The sequence below is a fragment of the Schistocerca americana genome, chromosome 3 (genome assembly GCF_021461395.2).
Source record: "Schistocerca americana isolate TAMUIC-IGC-003095 chromosome 3, iqSchAmer2.1, whole genome shotgun sequence".
Taxonomy (NCBI): domain Eukaryota; kingdom Metazoa; phylum Arthropoda; class Insecta; order Orthoptera; family Acrididae; genus Schistocerca; species Schistocerca americana.
The window spans coordinates 950549414-950567626 of NC_060121.1; the positions used below are offsets into that span (position 1 = coordinate 950549414).

Below are 18213 nucleotides of genomic sequence, written 5' to 3' on the forward strand. Positions count from 1 at the left end.
GTATCCTCACCTCCAACTCCTGTATCCTCAACTCCCATTTACCCTCTGGTCTCTCCATTCCTCTCTACTCCCCACCTGCTGCCATGCCTTTGCCAATGTGTTCCCCCCCCCCCCTCTCCAACTCTACACCCTCCACCTCCTCTCCCAAAGGCACTTCCAAAATCTCCCTGTCTGGGATGATGTGCTTTGCTCCGATATTTATCCTACCTTCCAACTTTGGCCCTCCTCTTCCCCTCCCCTCCTCCCTTGGGTTCCCTTTCTTTCCCCTCCCTCATTTGCTGATTCCTCCCTCCCCATCTCCTGCCCCTTCGTGTCCTCCTCCCTTCCTCCCTTCCTGCCTCCCTCCTCCATCAACTCCCTTTCTCTGTTTCATCTCTCCAGCCACTCCAACCTCCCCTCCCTTGGCAAGCCCTTCAAATTTTGCTGCAGTTACATTGTCATGTTTTGGTGCTTGTTGCATATGTAATGCGAGTGCAGTGTGTGTTCAGTGTTGTTGTCCCGTACTGTGAACACCGTTTTTGATTGTGCTGTTCATGCCGCCAATATTTACATGCTATGTCTTCATCGAGTGCCATATTGACTGCATGTGGATTCTATGTAAATGTGCCTCATCCAACTACCCCTTTTTTGTATATTTTAACTCTAATTGCTTCCCCTTCTCATGTGTACATTTCATCTTTTATCCCTGTTTTTTTATATACATAATGTTCTCCCGTTGTATTTGATGTAATCTCTTGGCTGTAGTTCGGTGAATTGTACCACTGTCAACCCACCGCTTCCATATGGGGCAGGGGAATTAAATGACAATAAAGCAAAAAAAAAAAAAAAAAGAAAGAAAAAACCAGCACTGGGACAGTGGGTCCCTGTCGTAATGTGATTACCCATTTCCATGTCTCTCCCAGCAGCTATTCATTTGTAGAACGCACTTCACTGTTATTTTGCTGTCCGTAATTATTATTAACCATCCTTATGTCCTTCCTAGCAGCTGTTTACTTGTAGACTGGCAGGAGGCTACCCCCCCCCCCCCCCGCCCCCGCTGTCACATCAGTGATAGTCTGATGTCCTACTATTATTACCCATCCTTATGTTTTCCCAGACAGCTATTTATTTACTTGTCGATCTATAGGAGAGGCTGCTCTTGTAATTCAGCGATAGTCTGCTCTCCTCATATCATCCACCCACCCATCCACACACACACGCACACACACACACACACACACACACACACACACACACACACACACACACACAATTAGGAAGCATTTTTCAAGAGGATAACGCCCAAAAATGATGAAATAAAGAAAAAACAACCCTAGTTCCTTCCACATCAACAGCGTAGTGCAGACTGTTTCCCACCATTTTGCCTGCTGGGGAGGGGGAATTAATCGATCAATTCAATTAAATAATTGATTTGGTATCAAAAGTATCTACATCAGGGGGCGGGGGCTGGTTGGGGGGAAAGTCTGTCATCTTGAAAAAATTTAGCAACAACTCTGACTGCTCTTGTAACCCCTTATTCCCATACTATTTCAATTTTTCAGCAATAGGGAAGATGGGGAGGGTAGGTCTGCTAGTTAGATGCTTGCACTTAAGATATGGTTATCCCTGATGTTGTTCTCGTCTTTATCTTGCTGAGAATGTGGATGTGATGCCGGTTTCACTGGAATTTTTCGCTTTGGTACTGATAACGTAAATAAAATAGTTATTTAAAGAAAATAAACTTTTAGTATACTATATTTTTAAATCGGTTTAAATATTATAAAATAATTCCTGCTAGCCCAACACAGGTCTTTGACCCCACGCAGGTAGTCCAGAACATTTATGATTCTGAATTTTTAATAGCTATGTAAATACTTGTTAGATTTAAAAAGAAAAACGTGTGACTTGTGGAATAGATAATCGTATGGACATGAAATATGAACGCATCAGTTACTACATACTTGGTGTTATAGTAAGGACGTGAGCTATTCAGGCATCAGCTATGTATTGCATACACTCCACATATTCCTTTTAAATTTTACGACAAATGGCACATGGGGTTAGTAATGTGTATGAGGCTAGGAGAACTTATTTTATACTTTTCAGTTCAATTTAAAACCTGATATAATAAACACTCATTTTTGCTTAAGTACTTATTTTATGAATTTTAGTCTTGTGTGTATGAAACTTTTCTATCGATTTCAGACATTTTGATGAGACTGCAACAGAGACATGTAGTATATTTCAGGTTTATTGTAGTTTCTCTTCATTTGCCTCAATCAATGTATTGCTTCCTCCTACATATATCTGGCAAAAAGACCGTGCAGGTAAAAATTTGAGAGATATGAGCACTGACAGTGACATACCAGCACTCTTCCTGTGAACCATTCACAACTAGAATAGGAAAAGGAGGAAACTGCCACACTTGAGGCAAGAAACCGAGTTAATATTACAGTTCTGAGCAGTGTTTAAAATTTGAAGACTGTAGCTCATCGAGCAGTTAGGTACTTTAAAGTCAGTTGAAAAATTTGTACTGAACCTCTCTACTCAGCCACTCCCATCTGTACACATACAACCCAGAATGCGTTCTGAACTTTCGTCACAACATGCCAGTTCTGCAGAGCAGCCGAGACAACAGGTGCTACCAAACATTTTCACTCCCATGCTCACCCCTGTAGAACTGACCGACAAAAAGAAAGTGAGTTAATATTGCATTGTCATCCAGTTATGAGCTTTATTTAAAATTAAAAGTCTGTGGCACATTGGGAAGTTAGTTTAAAACCAGTTGAAAAATTGGTACTAAACAAACAGACAGACAAGAAAATGAACTGACAGAGACGTGGTGAAGTAATTGAAAATAGGACACCAAATTCGGCGAACAACGAAACACAGTATAACAAGGTTGACAGTGAAGTAAGGCAATAGTTTTCGGATGACGAGAAACACAGGCGATATGCGTCCGTCTGCCGTCTCCCTGGGTCAGCGCTGCCCCCTGTACGTACCTTGGAGGCCGCCGCCGTCTGTGGCGACCACCTGTATGGAGTAGCGAGGCGTGCGCTCGCGGTCCAGGCAGCAGATCGCCGTCCGGATCTCGCCGCTGTCGCTGTCTATCATGAAGATGGCCGAGCCGGAAGTTTCGTCCACGACGTTCTTCTCGATCGAGTACGTTATCTTCGCGTTTAGGCCCTCGTATGGGTCGTCGTTGTCCACTGCTGTTACGTTCAGCACGATGGTGCCTGTATCAAATATGAATGAAATTCTGACACTTTTATTTCATCAAAAGACATTGTAGCAAGAGTCATAAACAGGAGTTGGGAACACAGTTACTGAATCATTTTTTGTGTGTATCGGCGAGCGCCCATCTTTCTAACGAATCCAATGTACAATCATGCTCATAAATTAAGGATAATGCTGATACATGGTGGAACAATGCTCTGGTAGGCGGTTTGCGGCTTTAAATCACCTCTGGGTATGACCATGCGGTGTATTTGACCTGCGGTCGTCACACGGTGGCGCTGGCAGCAGTCTACATACGCAGAGGTGTGTTGGTGCATGTCAGAGTATGGCGCAGCGAGGAAATGTGCAGACGTTTACGGACGTGCTAATGGTGACTGTGTGTTGAAAATGGCTCAAAGAACACATATTGATGACGTTGTTGCGGGTAGAATACTAGGGTGACTGGAGGCTGGTCAAACGCAGCACGTCGTAGCACGGGCCCTCCATGTGCCACAAAGTGTGATCTCAAGATTATCGCAACGATTCCAGCAGACAGAAAACGTTCCCAGGCGCTACAGTATGGGACGTCCACAGTGTACAACACTACAAGAAGACCAATATCTCACCATCAGTGAGTACTGCACGTAGCTCTGCTCAGGACCTTACCGCAGCCACTGGAACAGTTGTCTCCAGACTCACAGTCCACAGAGGACTGAACAGTCGTGATTTATTCGAACGGAGACCTGCAAGGTGCATTCCACTGACCGCTGATCACAGTCCGTAGAGCCTGGTGTCAAGAACGCAGTACTTGGTCATTGGAACAGTGGTCCAGGTCATGTTCACGGACGAATCCAGGTATAGTCTGAACAGTGATTCTCGCCGGGTTTTCATCTGGCGAGAACCAGGAACCAGATAGCAACCCATTAATGTCCTTGCAAGGGACCTGTATGGAGGTCACGGTTTGATGGTGTGGTGTGGGATTATGATTCGTGCACGTACACCCCCTGCATGTCTTTGACAGAGGAACTGTAACAGGTCAGGTGTACTGGGACGTCATTTTGCACCAGTATGTCCGCCTGTTTAGGGGTGCAGTGGGTCCCACCTTTCTTCTGATGGATGATAACGGACGGCCCCACCAGCTGCCATCGTGGAGGTGAACCTTGAAACAGAAGATATCTGGCGAATGGAGTGGCCTGCCTGTTCTCCAGACCTAAACCCCATCGAGCACGTCTGGGATGCTCTCGGTCGACGTATCGCTGCACGTCTTCAAACCCTTAGGACACTTCAGGAGATCCAACAGACACTGGGGCAAGAACATAACCCAGCATCTGCTCAACCACCTGATCCAGAATATACCAACCCGTTGTGCGGCCTGTGTACGTGTGCATGGTGATCATATCCCATATTGATGGTAGGGTACATGCGTAGGAAACAGTGGCGTTTTGTAGCACATGTGTTTCGGGACGATTTTCTCAACTTATCACCAATACCGTGGACTTACAGATCTGTGTCGTATGTGTTCCCTATGTGCCTGTGCTATTAGCGCCAGTTTTGTGTAGTGCTACGTTGTGTGGCACCACATTCTGCAACTATCCTTAATTTATGAGCATGAGTGTAGATACTGCTAGACACATTAACTGTAAACGTACTATTACCTCTGATCTGCAGAAGGCTCTGACGTACTGACAGGAGTCATTGACATGTTGCTGTCAAAATTACGGTGCTGTGACTGGTAGCCCCCGTGGTAACCAGTTCTGACAAGGAAAGCGTAAACCCAAATAAGTTAACTCATTTTGGTCATCTTTTGCACGAGTGTACTACATATTCAGACTAATAAACGCTGCTCTAGTACGATGCGCTTCTGAAGCGTTTTCGAGAAATCGATGTTGTGATGTATGTCATAGCATGCCATACGCGAGCGCCAACCGTCGAGAGAAGGGTTAGGGCAATTGGCGAGTCTCCTCTTCTTTCCCTCTTAATCTCTCACCTTTAACGTAACAACACTTTGTTTTGCTTATTATCTCATTTTTTTGGCATTGTAACTTAACATCAATTTTTTTATACGTTGTCTATGAAACCAAGGATCTGATTTATGCAATATAATAATTTTCTTTACTAAAACGTGGCTGTACATCTAACTATTTTAGTTATTCATGTTTGTAAATAACTGATCTATTCTTGAGGGAACGATTTTCTAATAGAATGCTGAACGTGGTTTTCAACCACAGAAGTAGGGGACGTACTACGTCTTACTGTGGCGTTTTTTTTTTTTTTTTGCCTTGGCGCGCAATGTGTAAAAAGAGTTGGAGTGAGTAGCAGTCAGTCGGAATTAGACAGTGGTGCAGTGCAGTCGGCAGGTGGTGCCCAACAAGCATTTAATTTCGTGCAGTTAAATATTGCACAGTTGTTGAATGGAGACATCAGATTGGTGCATTTACAGTAATAAGTCGTCTCAGTTACGGAATTACCTCGGATGAAAGATAGTTTGCGTCTAAATCCGTGTTGACGTTATTCGCACTTAAAGGAGTCAAGAAATGCAATATACCGAACAGTGGTTATATCTTTGGATATGAGACGTGAAGATATTGTAAAATATTAATTGACTATTACTTACAAGTCCGTGCTTTGGTGAAGAGACAACAGTGCTGTGTGTGTGTGTACAAAGCGTTATAGGACGACCAAGCCTAACATTTACTAAATAGTTTGCAATACTACCACTGCCTTAATAACAATGCGTCTACTTTAGGCCACGGTTAAATTATTTTCAATCTAAAGAAATTAAAGAGTTAATTGTAGATGAAACCCTACAGTGTCAGCTGTACTGAAATTAATTTGTGTTTGTGTAGAGCTAAGGCGCATTTACGATTACATTAGGGTAATTAAATCACGCTAGTGTAAAGGAACGACATGACTTGCGGAACTGAAATACTTGTAAAAGCATTCACATGACTTTTGACTCCCTGGTGAAACAAAAAGTTACGATAAAAACTTAAAACATCGTTTAAAAATCAAAGAGTCTTATTTTACATAGTGAACACTCATATGATGATTCCTCGATCATTGCTGACTTTATCTTAACCGCTCGATTAAAAAAACAAAACAAACAAAAAAACAACGTAGTAAACATGTATTTGCGCTGTTTCTTCTTTGAGACATTAGTCTTTCGTCTGGTTCGACGCTGCCCGCCACGAATTTCTCTTCTGTGGCAACCTTTCATCTCAGAGTAGCATTTGCAACCTACGTCCTCAATCATTTGCTGGAAGTATTCCGATCTCCGTCTTCCTCTACAGTTTTTTACCCTCTACAGCTTCCTGTAGTACTGCGTAAGTTATTCCCCGATGTCTTAATATACACTCCTGGAAATTGAAATAAGAACACCGTGAATTCATTGTCCCAGGAAGGGGAAACTTTATTGACGCATTCCTGGGGTCAGATACACCTACATCTACATCTACATCTACATTGATACTCCGCAAGCCACCCAACGGTGTGTGGCGGAGGGCACTTTACGTGCCACTGTCATTACCTCCCTTTCCTGTTCCAGTCGCGTATGGTTCGCGGGAAGAACGACTGTCTGCAAGCCTCCGTGCGCGCTCTAATCTCTCTAATTTTACATTCGTGATCTCCTCGGGAGGTATAAGTAGGGGGAAGCAATATATTCGATACCTCATCCAGAAACGCACCCTCTCGAAACCTGGCGAGCAAGCTACACCGCGATGCTGAGCGCCTCTCTTGCAGAGTCTGCCACTTGAGTTTATTAAACATCTCCGTAACGCTATCACGGTTACCAAATAACCCCGTGACAAAGCGCGCCGCTCTTCTTTGGATCTTCTCTATCTCCTCCGTCAACCCGACCTGGTACGGATCCCACACTGATGAGCAATACTCAAGTATAGGTCGAACGAGTGTTTTGTAAGCCACCTCCTTTGTTGATGGACTACATTTTCTAAGCACTCTCCCAATGAATCTCAACCTGGTACCCGCCTTACCAACAATTAATTTTATATGATCATTCCACTTCAAATCGTTCCGTACGCACACTCCCAGATATTTTACAGAAGTAACTGCTACCAGTGTTTGTCCCGCTATCATATAATCATACAATAAAGGATCCTTCTTTCTATGTATTCGCAATACATTACATTTGTCTATGTTAAGGGTCAGTTGCCACTCCCTGCACCAAGTGCCTATCCGCTGCAGATCTTCCTGTATTTCGCTACAATTTTCTAATGCAGCAACTTCTCTGTATACTACAGCATCATCCGCGAAAAGCCGCATGGAACTTCCGACACTATCTACTAGGTCATTTATATATATTGTGAAAAGCAATGGTCCCATAACACTCCCCTGTGGCACGCCAGAGGTTACTTTAACGTCTGTAGACGTCTCTCCATTGATAACAACATGCTGTGTTCTGTTTGCTAAAAACTCTTCAATCCAGCCACACAGCTGGTCTGATATTCCGTAGGCTCTTACTTTGTTTATCAGGCGACAGTGCGGAACTGTATCGAACGCCTTCCGGAAGTCAAGAAAAATAGCATCTACCTGGGAGCCTGTATCTAATATTTTCTGGGTCTCATGAACAAATAAGGCGAGTTGGGTCTCACACGATCGCTGTTCCCGGAATCCATGTTGATTCCTACATAGTAGATTCTGGGTTTCCAGAAATGACATGATACGCGAGCAAAAAACATGTTCTAAAATTCCACAAGAGATCGACGTAAGAGATATAGGTCTATAGTTTTGCGCATCTGCTCGACGACCCTTCTTGAAGACTGGGGCTATCTGTGCTCTTTTCCAATCATTTGGAACCCTCCGTTCCTCTAGAGACTTGCGGTACACGGCTGTTAGAAGGGGGGCAAGTTCTTTCGCGTACTCTGTGTAGAATCGAATTGGTATCCCGTCAGGTCCAGTGGACTTTCCTCTATTGAGTGATTCCAGTTGCTTTTCTATTCCTTGGACACTTATTTCGATGTCAGCCATTTTTTCGTTTGTGTGAGGATTTAGAGAAGGAACTGCAGTGCGGTCTTCCTCTGTGAAACAGCTTTGGAAAAAGGTGTTTAGTATTTCAGCTTTACGCGTGTCATCCTCTGTTTCAATGCCATCATCATCCCGTAGTGTCTGGATATGCTGTTTCGAGCCACTTACTGATTTAACGTAAGACCAGAACTTCCTAGGATTTTCTGTCAAGTCGGTACATAGAATTTTACTTTCGAATTCAATGAACGCTTCACGCATAGCCCTCCTTACGCTAACTTTGACATCGTTTAGCTTCTGTTTGTCTGAGAGGTTTTGGCTGCGTTTAAACTTGGAGTGGAGCTCTCTTTGCTTTCGCAGTAGTTTCCTAACTTTGTTGTTGTACCACGGTGGATTTTTCCCGTCCCTCACAGTTTTACTCGGCACGTACCTGTCTAAAACGCATTTTACGATTGCCTTGAACTTTTTCCATAAACACTCAACATTGTCAGTGTCAGAACAGAAATTTTCGTTTTGATCTGTTAGGTAGTCTGAAATCTGCCTTCTATTACTCTTGCTAAACAGATAAACCTTCCTCCCTTTTTTTATATTCCTATTAACTTCCATATTCAGGGATGCTGCAACGGCCTTATGATCACTGATTCCCTGTTCTGTACATACAGAGTCGAAAAGTTCGGGTCTGTTTGTTATCAGTAGGTCCAAGATGTTATCTCCACGAGTCGGTTCTCTGTTTAATTGCTCGAGGTAATTTTCGGATAGTGCACTCAGTATAATGTCACTCGATGCTCTGTCCCTACCACCCGTCCTAAACATCTGAGTGTCCCAGTCTATATCTGGTAAATTGAAATCTCCACCTAAGACTATAACATGCTGAGAAAATTTATGTGAAATGTATTCCAAATTTTCTCTCAGTTGTTCTGCCACTAATGCTGCTGAGTCGGGAGGTCGGTAAAAGGAGCCAATTATTAACCTAGTTCGGTTGTTTAGTGTAACCTCCACCCATAATAATTCACAGTAACTATCCACTTCTACTTCACTACAGGATAAACTACTACTAACAGCGACGAACACTCCACCACCGGTTGCATGCAATCTATCCTTTCTAAACACCGTCTGTACCTTTGTAAAAATTTCGGCAGAATTTATCTCTGGCTTAAGCCAGATTTCTGTACCTATAACGATTTCAGCTTCGGTGCTTTCTATCAGCGCTTGAAGTTCCGGTACTTTGCCAACGCAGCTTCGACAGTTGACAATTACAATACCGATTGCTGCTTGGTCCCCGCATGTCCTGACTTTGCCCCGCACCCGTTGAGGCTGCTGCCCTTTCTGTACTTGCCCAAGGCCATCTAACCTAAAAAACCGCCCAGCCCACGCCACACAACCCCTGCTACCCGTGTAGCCGCTTGTTGCGTGTAGTGGACTCCTGACCTATCCAGCGGAACCCGAAACCCCACCACCCTATGGCGCAAGTCGAGGAATCTGCAGCCCACACGGTCGCAGAACCGTCTCAGCCTCTGATTCAGACCCTCCACTCGGCTCTGTACCAAAGGTCCGCAGTCAGTCCTGTCGACGATGCTGCAGATGGTGAGCTCTGCTTTCATCCCGCTAGCGAGACTGGCAGTCTTCACCAAATCAGATAGCCGCCGGAAGCCAGAGAGGATTTCCTCCGATCCATAGCGACACACATCATTGGTGCCGACATGAGCGACCACCTGCAGATGGGTGCACCCTGTACCCTTCATGGCATCCGGAAGGACCCTTTCCACATCTGGAATGACTCCCCCCGGTATGCACACGGAGTGCACATTGGTTTTCTTCCCCTCTCTTGCTGCCATTTCCCTAAGGGGCCCCATTACGCGCCTGACGTTGGAGCTCCCAACTACCAGTAAGCCCACCCTCTGCGACTGCCCGGATCTTGCAGACTGAGGGGCAACCTCTGGAACAGGATCACATGATCACACTGACAGAACCACAGGCACATAGACACAGGCAACAGAGCATGCACAATGTCGGCACTAGTACAGTGTATATCCACCTTTCGCAGCAATGCAGGCTGCTATTCTCCCATGGAGACGATCGTAGAGATGCTGGATGTAGTCCTGTGGAACGGCTTGCCATGCCATTTCCACCTGGCGCCTCAGTTGGACCAGCGTTCGTGCTGGACGTGCAGACCGCGTGAGACGACGCTTCATCCAGTCCCAAACATGCTCGATGGGGGACAGATCCGGAGATCTTGCTGGCCAGGGTAGTTGACTTACACCTTCTAGAGCACGTTGGGTGGCACGGGATACATGCGGACGTGCATTGTCCTGTTGGAACAGCAAGTTCCCTTGCCGGTCTAGGAATGGTAGAACGATGGGTTCGATGACGGTTTGGATGTACCGTGCACTATTCAGTGTCCCCTCGACGATCACCAGTGGTGTACGGCCAGTGTAGGAGATCGCTCCCCACACCATGATGCCGGGTGTTGGCCCTGTGTGCCTCGGTCGTATGCAGTCCTGATTGTGGCGCTCACCTGCACGGCGCCAAACACGCATACGACCATCATTGGCACCAAGGCAGAAGCGACTCTCATCGCTGAAGACGACACGTCTCCATTCGTCCCTCCATTCACGCCTGTCGCGACACCACTGGAGGCGGGCTGCACGATGTTGGGGCGTGAGCGGAAGACGGCCTAACGGTGTGCGGGACCGTAGCCCAGCTTCATGGAGACGGTTGCGAATGGTCCTCGCCAATACCCCAGGAGCAACAGTGTCCCTAATTTGCTGGCAAGTGGCGGTGCGGTCCCCTACGGCACTGCGTAGGATCCTACGGTCTTGGCGTGCATCCGTGCGTCGCTGCGGTCCGGTCCCAGGTCGACGGGCACGTGCACCTTCCGCCGACCACTGGCGACAACATCGATGTACTGTGGAGACCTCACGCCCCACGTGTTGAGCAATTCGGCGGTACGCCCACCCGGCCTCCCGCATGCCCACTATACGCCCTCGCTCAAAGTCCGTCAACTGCACATACGGTTCACGTCCACGCTGTCGCGGCATGCTACCAGTGTTAAAGACTGCGATGGAGCTCCGTATGCCACGGCAAACTGGCTGACACTGACGGCGGCGGTGCACAAATGCTGCGCAGCTAGCGCCATTCGACGGCCAACACCGCGGTTCCTGGTGTGTCCGCTGTGCCGTGCGTGTGATCATTGCTTGTACAGCCCTCTCGCAGTGTCCGGAGCAAGTATGGTGGGTCTGACACACCGGTGTCAATGTGTTCTTTTTTCCATTTCCAGGAGTGTATGTTCTATCATCCTGTCCCTTCATCTTGTCAGTGTTTTCCACATATTCCTTTCCTTCCCGATTCTTCGGAGAACCACCTCATTCCTTACTTTATCAATCCACGCAAGTTTCAACATCCTTCTTCTCTTCTTTTCCTGTTTTCCCACAGTCCACCTCTCACTACAATACAGCGCTGTGCTCCAGACGTACACTGTGAGAAATTTCTCCCTCAAATTAAGGTCTACGTTTGATGCTAGCAGACTTCTCTTGGCCAGGAATGCCGTTTTCGCCAGTGCTAGTCCGCTATTTATGTCCAAGTGTTATTTTGCTGCCTAGCTACCAGAATTCATTGATTTTGTCTACTTCGTGATGGCCAATCTGATGTTAAGTTTCTCGCTCTTCTCATTACTTTCGTCTTCCGTTGATTTACTCTCAGTCCATATTCTATACCACTAGACTGTTCATTCCACTCAGTAGATCCTGTAATTCTTGTTTACTTTCACTGAAGATATTAACGTCGTCAGTGAAGCTTATCATTGATCCTTAACCTTGAATTTTAATCCCGCCCTTGAAGTTTTCTTTTATTTGCGTCATTGCTTGTTCGATGTATGGATTGAACAGTATTGGCTAAACGCTATATCCCTGTTACATCCTTTTTATGGGAACACTTCGTTCTTTGTCCTACTGATCCCTCTTGGCTCTTGTACATACTGTATGTTAACAGTCTTTCCCTATCGCTTACCCATGTTTTTCTCAGAATATGCAACATCTTGCCCTACTTGACACTGTCGCACGCTTTCTCCAGGTTGAAAAATCCTATGAAGATGTCTTGATTTTTCTCCAGTCTTCTTTTCATTATCAACCGCATCGTCAGAACTGTCTCCCTGGTGCCTTCTCCTTTCCTATAGCCAAACTGATCGTCATCTAACAGATCCTCAATTTTATTTCCCATTTTTCTGTATATTTTCTTGTCAGCAGCTTGGATGCACGAGCTGTTAAGTTGACTGTTCAATAATTATCGCACTTGTCAGCCCTTGCAATCTTGGGAGTTGTGGGGATGATGTTTTTCAAAAAGTCTGATGGTATATCGCCAGTCTCCCACATTCTACTCAACAACGTGAATAGTCGTTTTTTTGCCACTTCACCCAGTGATTTTAGAAACTCCGAGGGAATGTTGTCTATCCCTTCTGCATTATTTGATCTTAAGTCCTCCAAAGCTCTTTTAAATACTGACTCTAATACTGGATCCCCTCTCTCTTTCCTATCGGCTCCTGTTTCTTCATCTGTCATCATCAAACAAGTCTTCCTCTTCAGGTAGGCCTTCAATGTAACTCTTTCCACACACCCGCTCTCTTCTCTGCATTTAACAATAGAGTTCCAATTGCACTCTTAATGTTATCACCCTTGATTTTAATTTCACTGCAACTTCTTGTGACTTTTCTATATGTTGAGCCCGTCCTTTCGAAAATCGTTTCAGTTCGACTTCTTTACATTTTTCATGCATCCATATCACCTTAGATTTCCTGCACTTCCTATTTATTTCATTCCTGAGTGACTTGTTTCTCTGTATTCCTGAAGTTCCCTGAACGTTTTTGTATTTCCTTTTTGCGTTAACCAGCTGAAGTATTTCTTCTCTTACCCATAGTTCCCTCCTAGTTATCTTCCTTGTACCTATGTTTTGCTCTCCAAATTCTGTGATTGCCTTTTCTAGGGACGTCCATACCTTTTCAACTGAATTACCTACTGAGCTATTCTCTATCGCAGTATTTACAGCCTTGGAGAACTTCAACCGTATCTCATTGGGCAATGATTCTTCCTAGCTAGTCTGTTAAACTTGAGCCTACTCTTGATCATTACCAAACTGTGATCTGAGTCCATATCTGCCCCTGAGACGGCTTCCAGGCCGATATCTGATTTCGGAATCTCTGTTTGACCATGATATAATGTACCTGGTATCGTCCCATCTCTCCCCGCCTCTACAAGTATACCCCCTTCTCTGTCATTCATTAACAGAGTATTTCCTATAACTAACTGATATTTATTGAAGAACTGAATCAGTCTTTCTTCTCTCTCGTTCCTTATACCAAGCCCGTATTCTCTTGTAACCTCTTCTTCTTTCCCTACATCCGCTTTCCAATCCCACATGATATTTAGGTTTTCATCTCCCTTTATGTAATGGATTGCCTGTTCAGTATCCTCATATGCTTTCCCTACCTCTTCATCATCTGCTTGCGACGTCGACGTGTGTACCTGAACTGTTGTTATCGGTGTTGGTTTGCTGTCGGTTCTAATGATACCAACACTGTCACTAACCTGTTCACGGTAACTCAATCTCTGCCCTACCTTCCTATTGGTAACGAATTCTACTCCCATTATCTGCTGATGTTGATATTAGCCTACACTTGATTGGTTGGTGTGGTCTTCAGTCCAGAGACTGGTTTGATGCAGCTCTCCATGCAACTCTATCCTGTGCAAGCTTCTTCATTTCCCAGTACCTACTGCAGCCTATATCCTTCTGAATCTGCTTAGTGTATTCATCTCTTGGTCCCCCTCTACGATTTTTACCCTCCTCGCTGTCCTCCAATACTAAGTTGGTGATCCCTTGATGCCTCAGAAGATGTCCTACCAACCAATCCCTTCTTATAGTCAGATTGTACCACAAATTTCTCATCTCCCCAATTCTATTCAATACCCCCTCATTAGTTATGTGATCTACCCATCTAATCTTCAGCATTTTTCTGTAGCACCACGTTTCAAAAGCTTCTATTCTCTTCTTGTCCAAACTATTTATCGTCCATGTTTTACTTCCTTACATGGCTACACTCCATACAAATACTTTCAGAAACGACATCCCGACACTTAAATCTATACTCGATGTTAACAAATTTCTCTTCGTCAGAAAAGCTTTCCTTGCCATTGCCATTCTACATTTTATATCCTCTGTATTTCGACCATCATCAGTTATTTTGCTCACCAAATAGCGAAACTCATTTACTACTTTAAGTGTCTTATTTCCTTACCTAATTCCCTCAGCATCACCCGATTTAATTCATCTACATCCCATTATCCTCTTTTTGCTTTTGTTGATGTTCATCTTATATCCTTTTGTCAAGACACTGTCCATTCCGTTCAACTGCTCTTCCAAGTCTTTTTCTGTCTCTGACAGAATTACAAGTTTCACGCGTAGCCCGCGGAAGTCGACAAATAAAGCAAGCAGGGAGCTAAACGTACCACAGCCGACGGTTTGGAAAATCTTACGGAAAAGGCTAAAGCAGAAGCCTTACCGTTTATAATTGCTACAAGCCCTGACACCAGATGACAAAGTCAAACGCTTTGAATTTTCGGCGCGGTTGCAACAGCTCATGGAAGAGGATGCGCTCAGTGCGAAACTTGTTTTCAGTGATGAAGCAACATTTTTTCTTAATGGTGAAGTGAACAGACACAATGTGCGAATCTGGGCGGTAGAGAATCCTCACGCATTCGTGCAGCAAATTCGCAATTCACCAAAAGTTAACGTGTTTTGTGCAATCTCACGGTTTAAAGTTTACGGCCCCTTTTTCTTCTGCGAAAAAACGTTACAGGACACGTGTATCTGGACATGCTGGAAAATTGGCTCATGCCACAACTGGAGACCGACAGCGCCGACTTCATCTTTCAGCAGGATGGTGATCCACCGCACTTCCATCATGATGTTCGGCATTTCTTAAACAGGAGCTTGGAAAACCGATGGATCGGTCATGGTGGAGATCACGATCAACAATTCATGTCATGGCCTCCACGCTCTCCCGACTTAACCCCATGCGATTTCTTTCTGTGGGGTTATGTGAAAGATTCAGTGTTTAAACCTCCTCTACCAAGAAACGTGCCAGAACTGCGAGCTCGCATCAACGATGCTTTCGAACTCATTGATGGGGACATGCTGCGCCGAGTGTGGGAGGAACTTGATTATCGGCTTGATGTCTGCCGAATCACTAAAGGGGCACATATCGGACATTTGTGAATGCCTATAAAAAACTTTTTGAGTTTTTGTATGTGTGTGCAAAGCATTGTGAAAATATCTCAAATAATAAAGTTATTGTAGAGCTGTGAAATCGCTTCAATCATTTGTAATAACCCTGTACTTTCAGGTACAGATCAGCAAGGGGCAAATTCGGTTTATAAAATTAATTTTTGTAGAGTAACCACATCCTGCCAGTAGAGTGTGTCAAAACACGAGAGATGTCGTGTTTAGGATCTTATATTTTGTATAAAGAGAATGCAGGTTATTCTTAATTTCGTTACCACTACGCCACTACTGAGGCACAAAGAGAGCATTAATATCAGCTTGCGACGATCAGGTCCGATTTTGCCTATATCTTTTATGTACATGAAGATAGGAATTTGGGATGAATTTTAACTTACACATCGAAACTGTACTGACATTTCTTGGTGCAGCCGTAAGTCAAGCAGGTACTCGATATCAATTTTCATATATAAAAATTCGGCCTGCGTATGTTCGACCTCGCACAGCTCTAAAAGTAGTCGGTCGCTTGACTTGGCCAACGTTGCATACGAATACACGTGTTTTTATAGAAGTATTTCTTAGACATATGTGATATATAAATAAATATGTAATACATTCTTGACAGATGTACTTCAATTTTTTTACGCTACTGTATTATACGTTCAGACTACGGAACCTAAATTCACAACAACAATAAACAAGGCCCAAGGTCAGAGAGTGTGGAAAAGAGGAGATAGAGAGAGGAGTGGAGAGAAAAAGGGGCAGGAGGAGACGAAGAGAGAGAGAGAGAGATGACACGATGGACAGAGAGAGTTTTGAGAAAGTTACAGACAGAGAGGCAAGGAGGAGGAGGAGATGGACAAAGAGAGGGGGGGAGAAAGAGATGAAAAGTGATGAGGAGAAAGAGATTAGAAAGAGGTTTCTCTTTTCTTACTGGGCCACAGTAACACATGGCCGGGTGCAGTAATAATTCTTTTTAAAGAAAACTGCCATCATTTGAACCCATGTGAAAAATATTGGAAATACTTCCTGATAATTTAAATTAGGTGACATATTATTGAAAAATGTGCCAGGTGGGTCTGAAAAGTTTGGCGAGTGGTCTCAAATGGTTCAAATGGCGCTAAGCACTATGGGACTTATCATCTGAGGTCATCAGCACCATAGACTTAGAAGTACTTTAAAGTAACTAGCCTAATGGCACCACACACATCCATTCCCAAGGCAGGTTTCGAACCTGCGACCGTAGCAGCAGCGCGGTTCCAGACTGAAGCACCTAGAACCGCTCGGCCACAGCGGCCGGTGAGTGGTCTCAGAACATAAAGGAAACAAGAGCTACAAACAAAATACCTTTATAGGCATTCAGAACAATCAGCATTAGCTACGACTCACTGTTGACATCGGTTCTAAAGCATTTGAAAACTGCCAGCGAAGGCATCTTATGGCATTGCACGAAGGACTGTGGCCACGCGTTATTGCATATCGCATCATTACAGGTGTGACTTGGTGCTATCAGTGCAATGCAGAGACCAAGCGACAGTCATTCGAATGGTGTCCGCCATCTTCCCCGCCTCGCTCGAGTAGAAATTCATGACGGATTAAGCCCCTGTTGTTGAAAAAGTCAATCAACAGAGTCTTAATCCTGGATTTCGTCAGTCGACCTTTGTTTTGGGAGGCGGGGAAGACCGTGAACACCATGCCATTAACTGCCGCTTGGTCTCCGAATCGTATTGGTAACACCAGATCTCACCTTTTGTAATGATATGACTATCCAACAACGCTCGACGAAGGTGCTTCGAGCTGTTCCACAATAAGCGTTTGTTGATAGTTTTTAACAACTTTAGAACCGATGTTGGAAGTGTATTGTAAGTAATTGCGATTAGTCTGAAGGTCAATAAAGGTATTTTGTTTGTACCTCTTGTATCATTTATTTTGTGAGACCATTCGCCTTGTCTTTCAATATACACTGAGACATCAAAAGTCATGGGATGGCGATATTCCCACATACAGATCACGAAGAGTAGTATCGCGTACACAAGGTATAAAAGGGCAGTGCACTGGCGGAGCTATCATCTGGACTCAGGCGAACCTGTAAAAAGGTTGACGACCGGATTACGGTCGCACGACGAGAATTAACAGACTGTACGCGGAATGATAATTGGACTAGATGCATGGGAGATTCCATTTCAGAAATCGAAATATTCCGAGATGCACATTGTCAAGAGTGTGCTGAGAGTACCAAACTTCAGGGATTACCTCTCACCACGGACAACGCAGAGGCCGACGGATTTCGCTTAACGATCGAGAGAAGTAGTGTTTGCGTAGAGTTGTCAGTGCTAACAGACAAGCAACATTGCATGAAATAACCGCATAAATCAATGTGGAATGTGCGTCGAATGTATACGTTATGCGGCGAAATCTCTTGTTAATGGCCTATGGCAGCAGACGACCTACGCGAGTGGCTTTGCTAACAGCATGACATCGTCTCCAGCGCGTCTCCTGGGCTCGTGACCGTATTGGTTGGACCCTAGACGACTGGGAAACAGTGGTCCCTTGAGATGAGTCCCGATTCCATCTGGTAAGGGCAGATGGTAGACTTCGAGTGTGGTGCACACCCCACGAAGCCATGGACCCAAGTTATCAACAATGCACTGTACAAACTGGTGATGGTTCCATAATAGTGCAGGATGTTTTTACGTGGAATGGACTGAGTACTCTGGTCCAGCCGAACCGATCGCTGGCTGGAAATGGTTATGTTCGGCTACTTGTAGACCATTT

General features: G+C 44.8%; 1 protein-coding gene across 1 annotated transcript in view; it reads right to left on the bottom strand.

Annotated features, from left to right (window-relative positions):
• LOC124606574 (neural-cadherin-like) overlaps positions 1–18213 on the bottom strand; it is a 189692-nt gene that overhangs the window by 82933 nt on the left and 88546 nt on the right. Inside the window, exon 6 of the mRNA XM_047138559.1 lies at positions 2982–3215. Coding sequence (XP_046994515.1) covers positions 2982–3215 — 234 coding nt within the window. The remainder of the gene's footprint in view (positions 1–2981; positions 3216–18213) is intronic.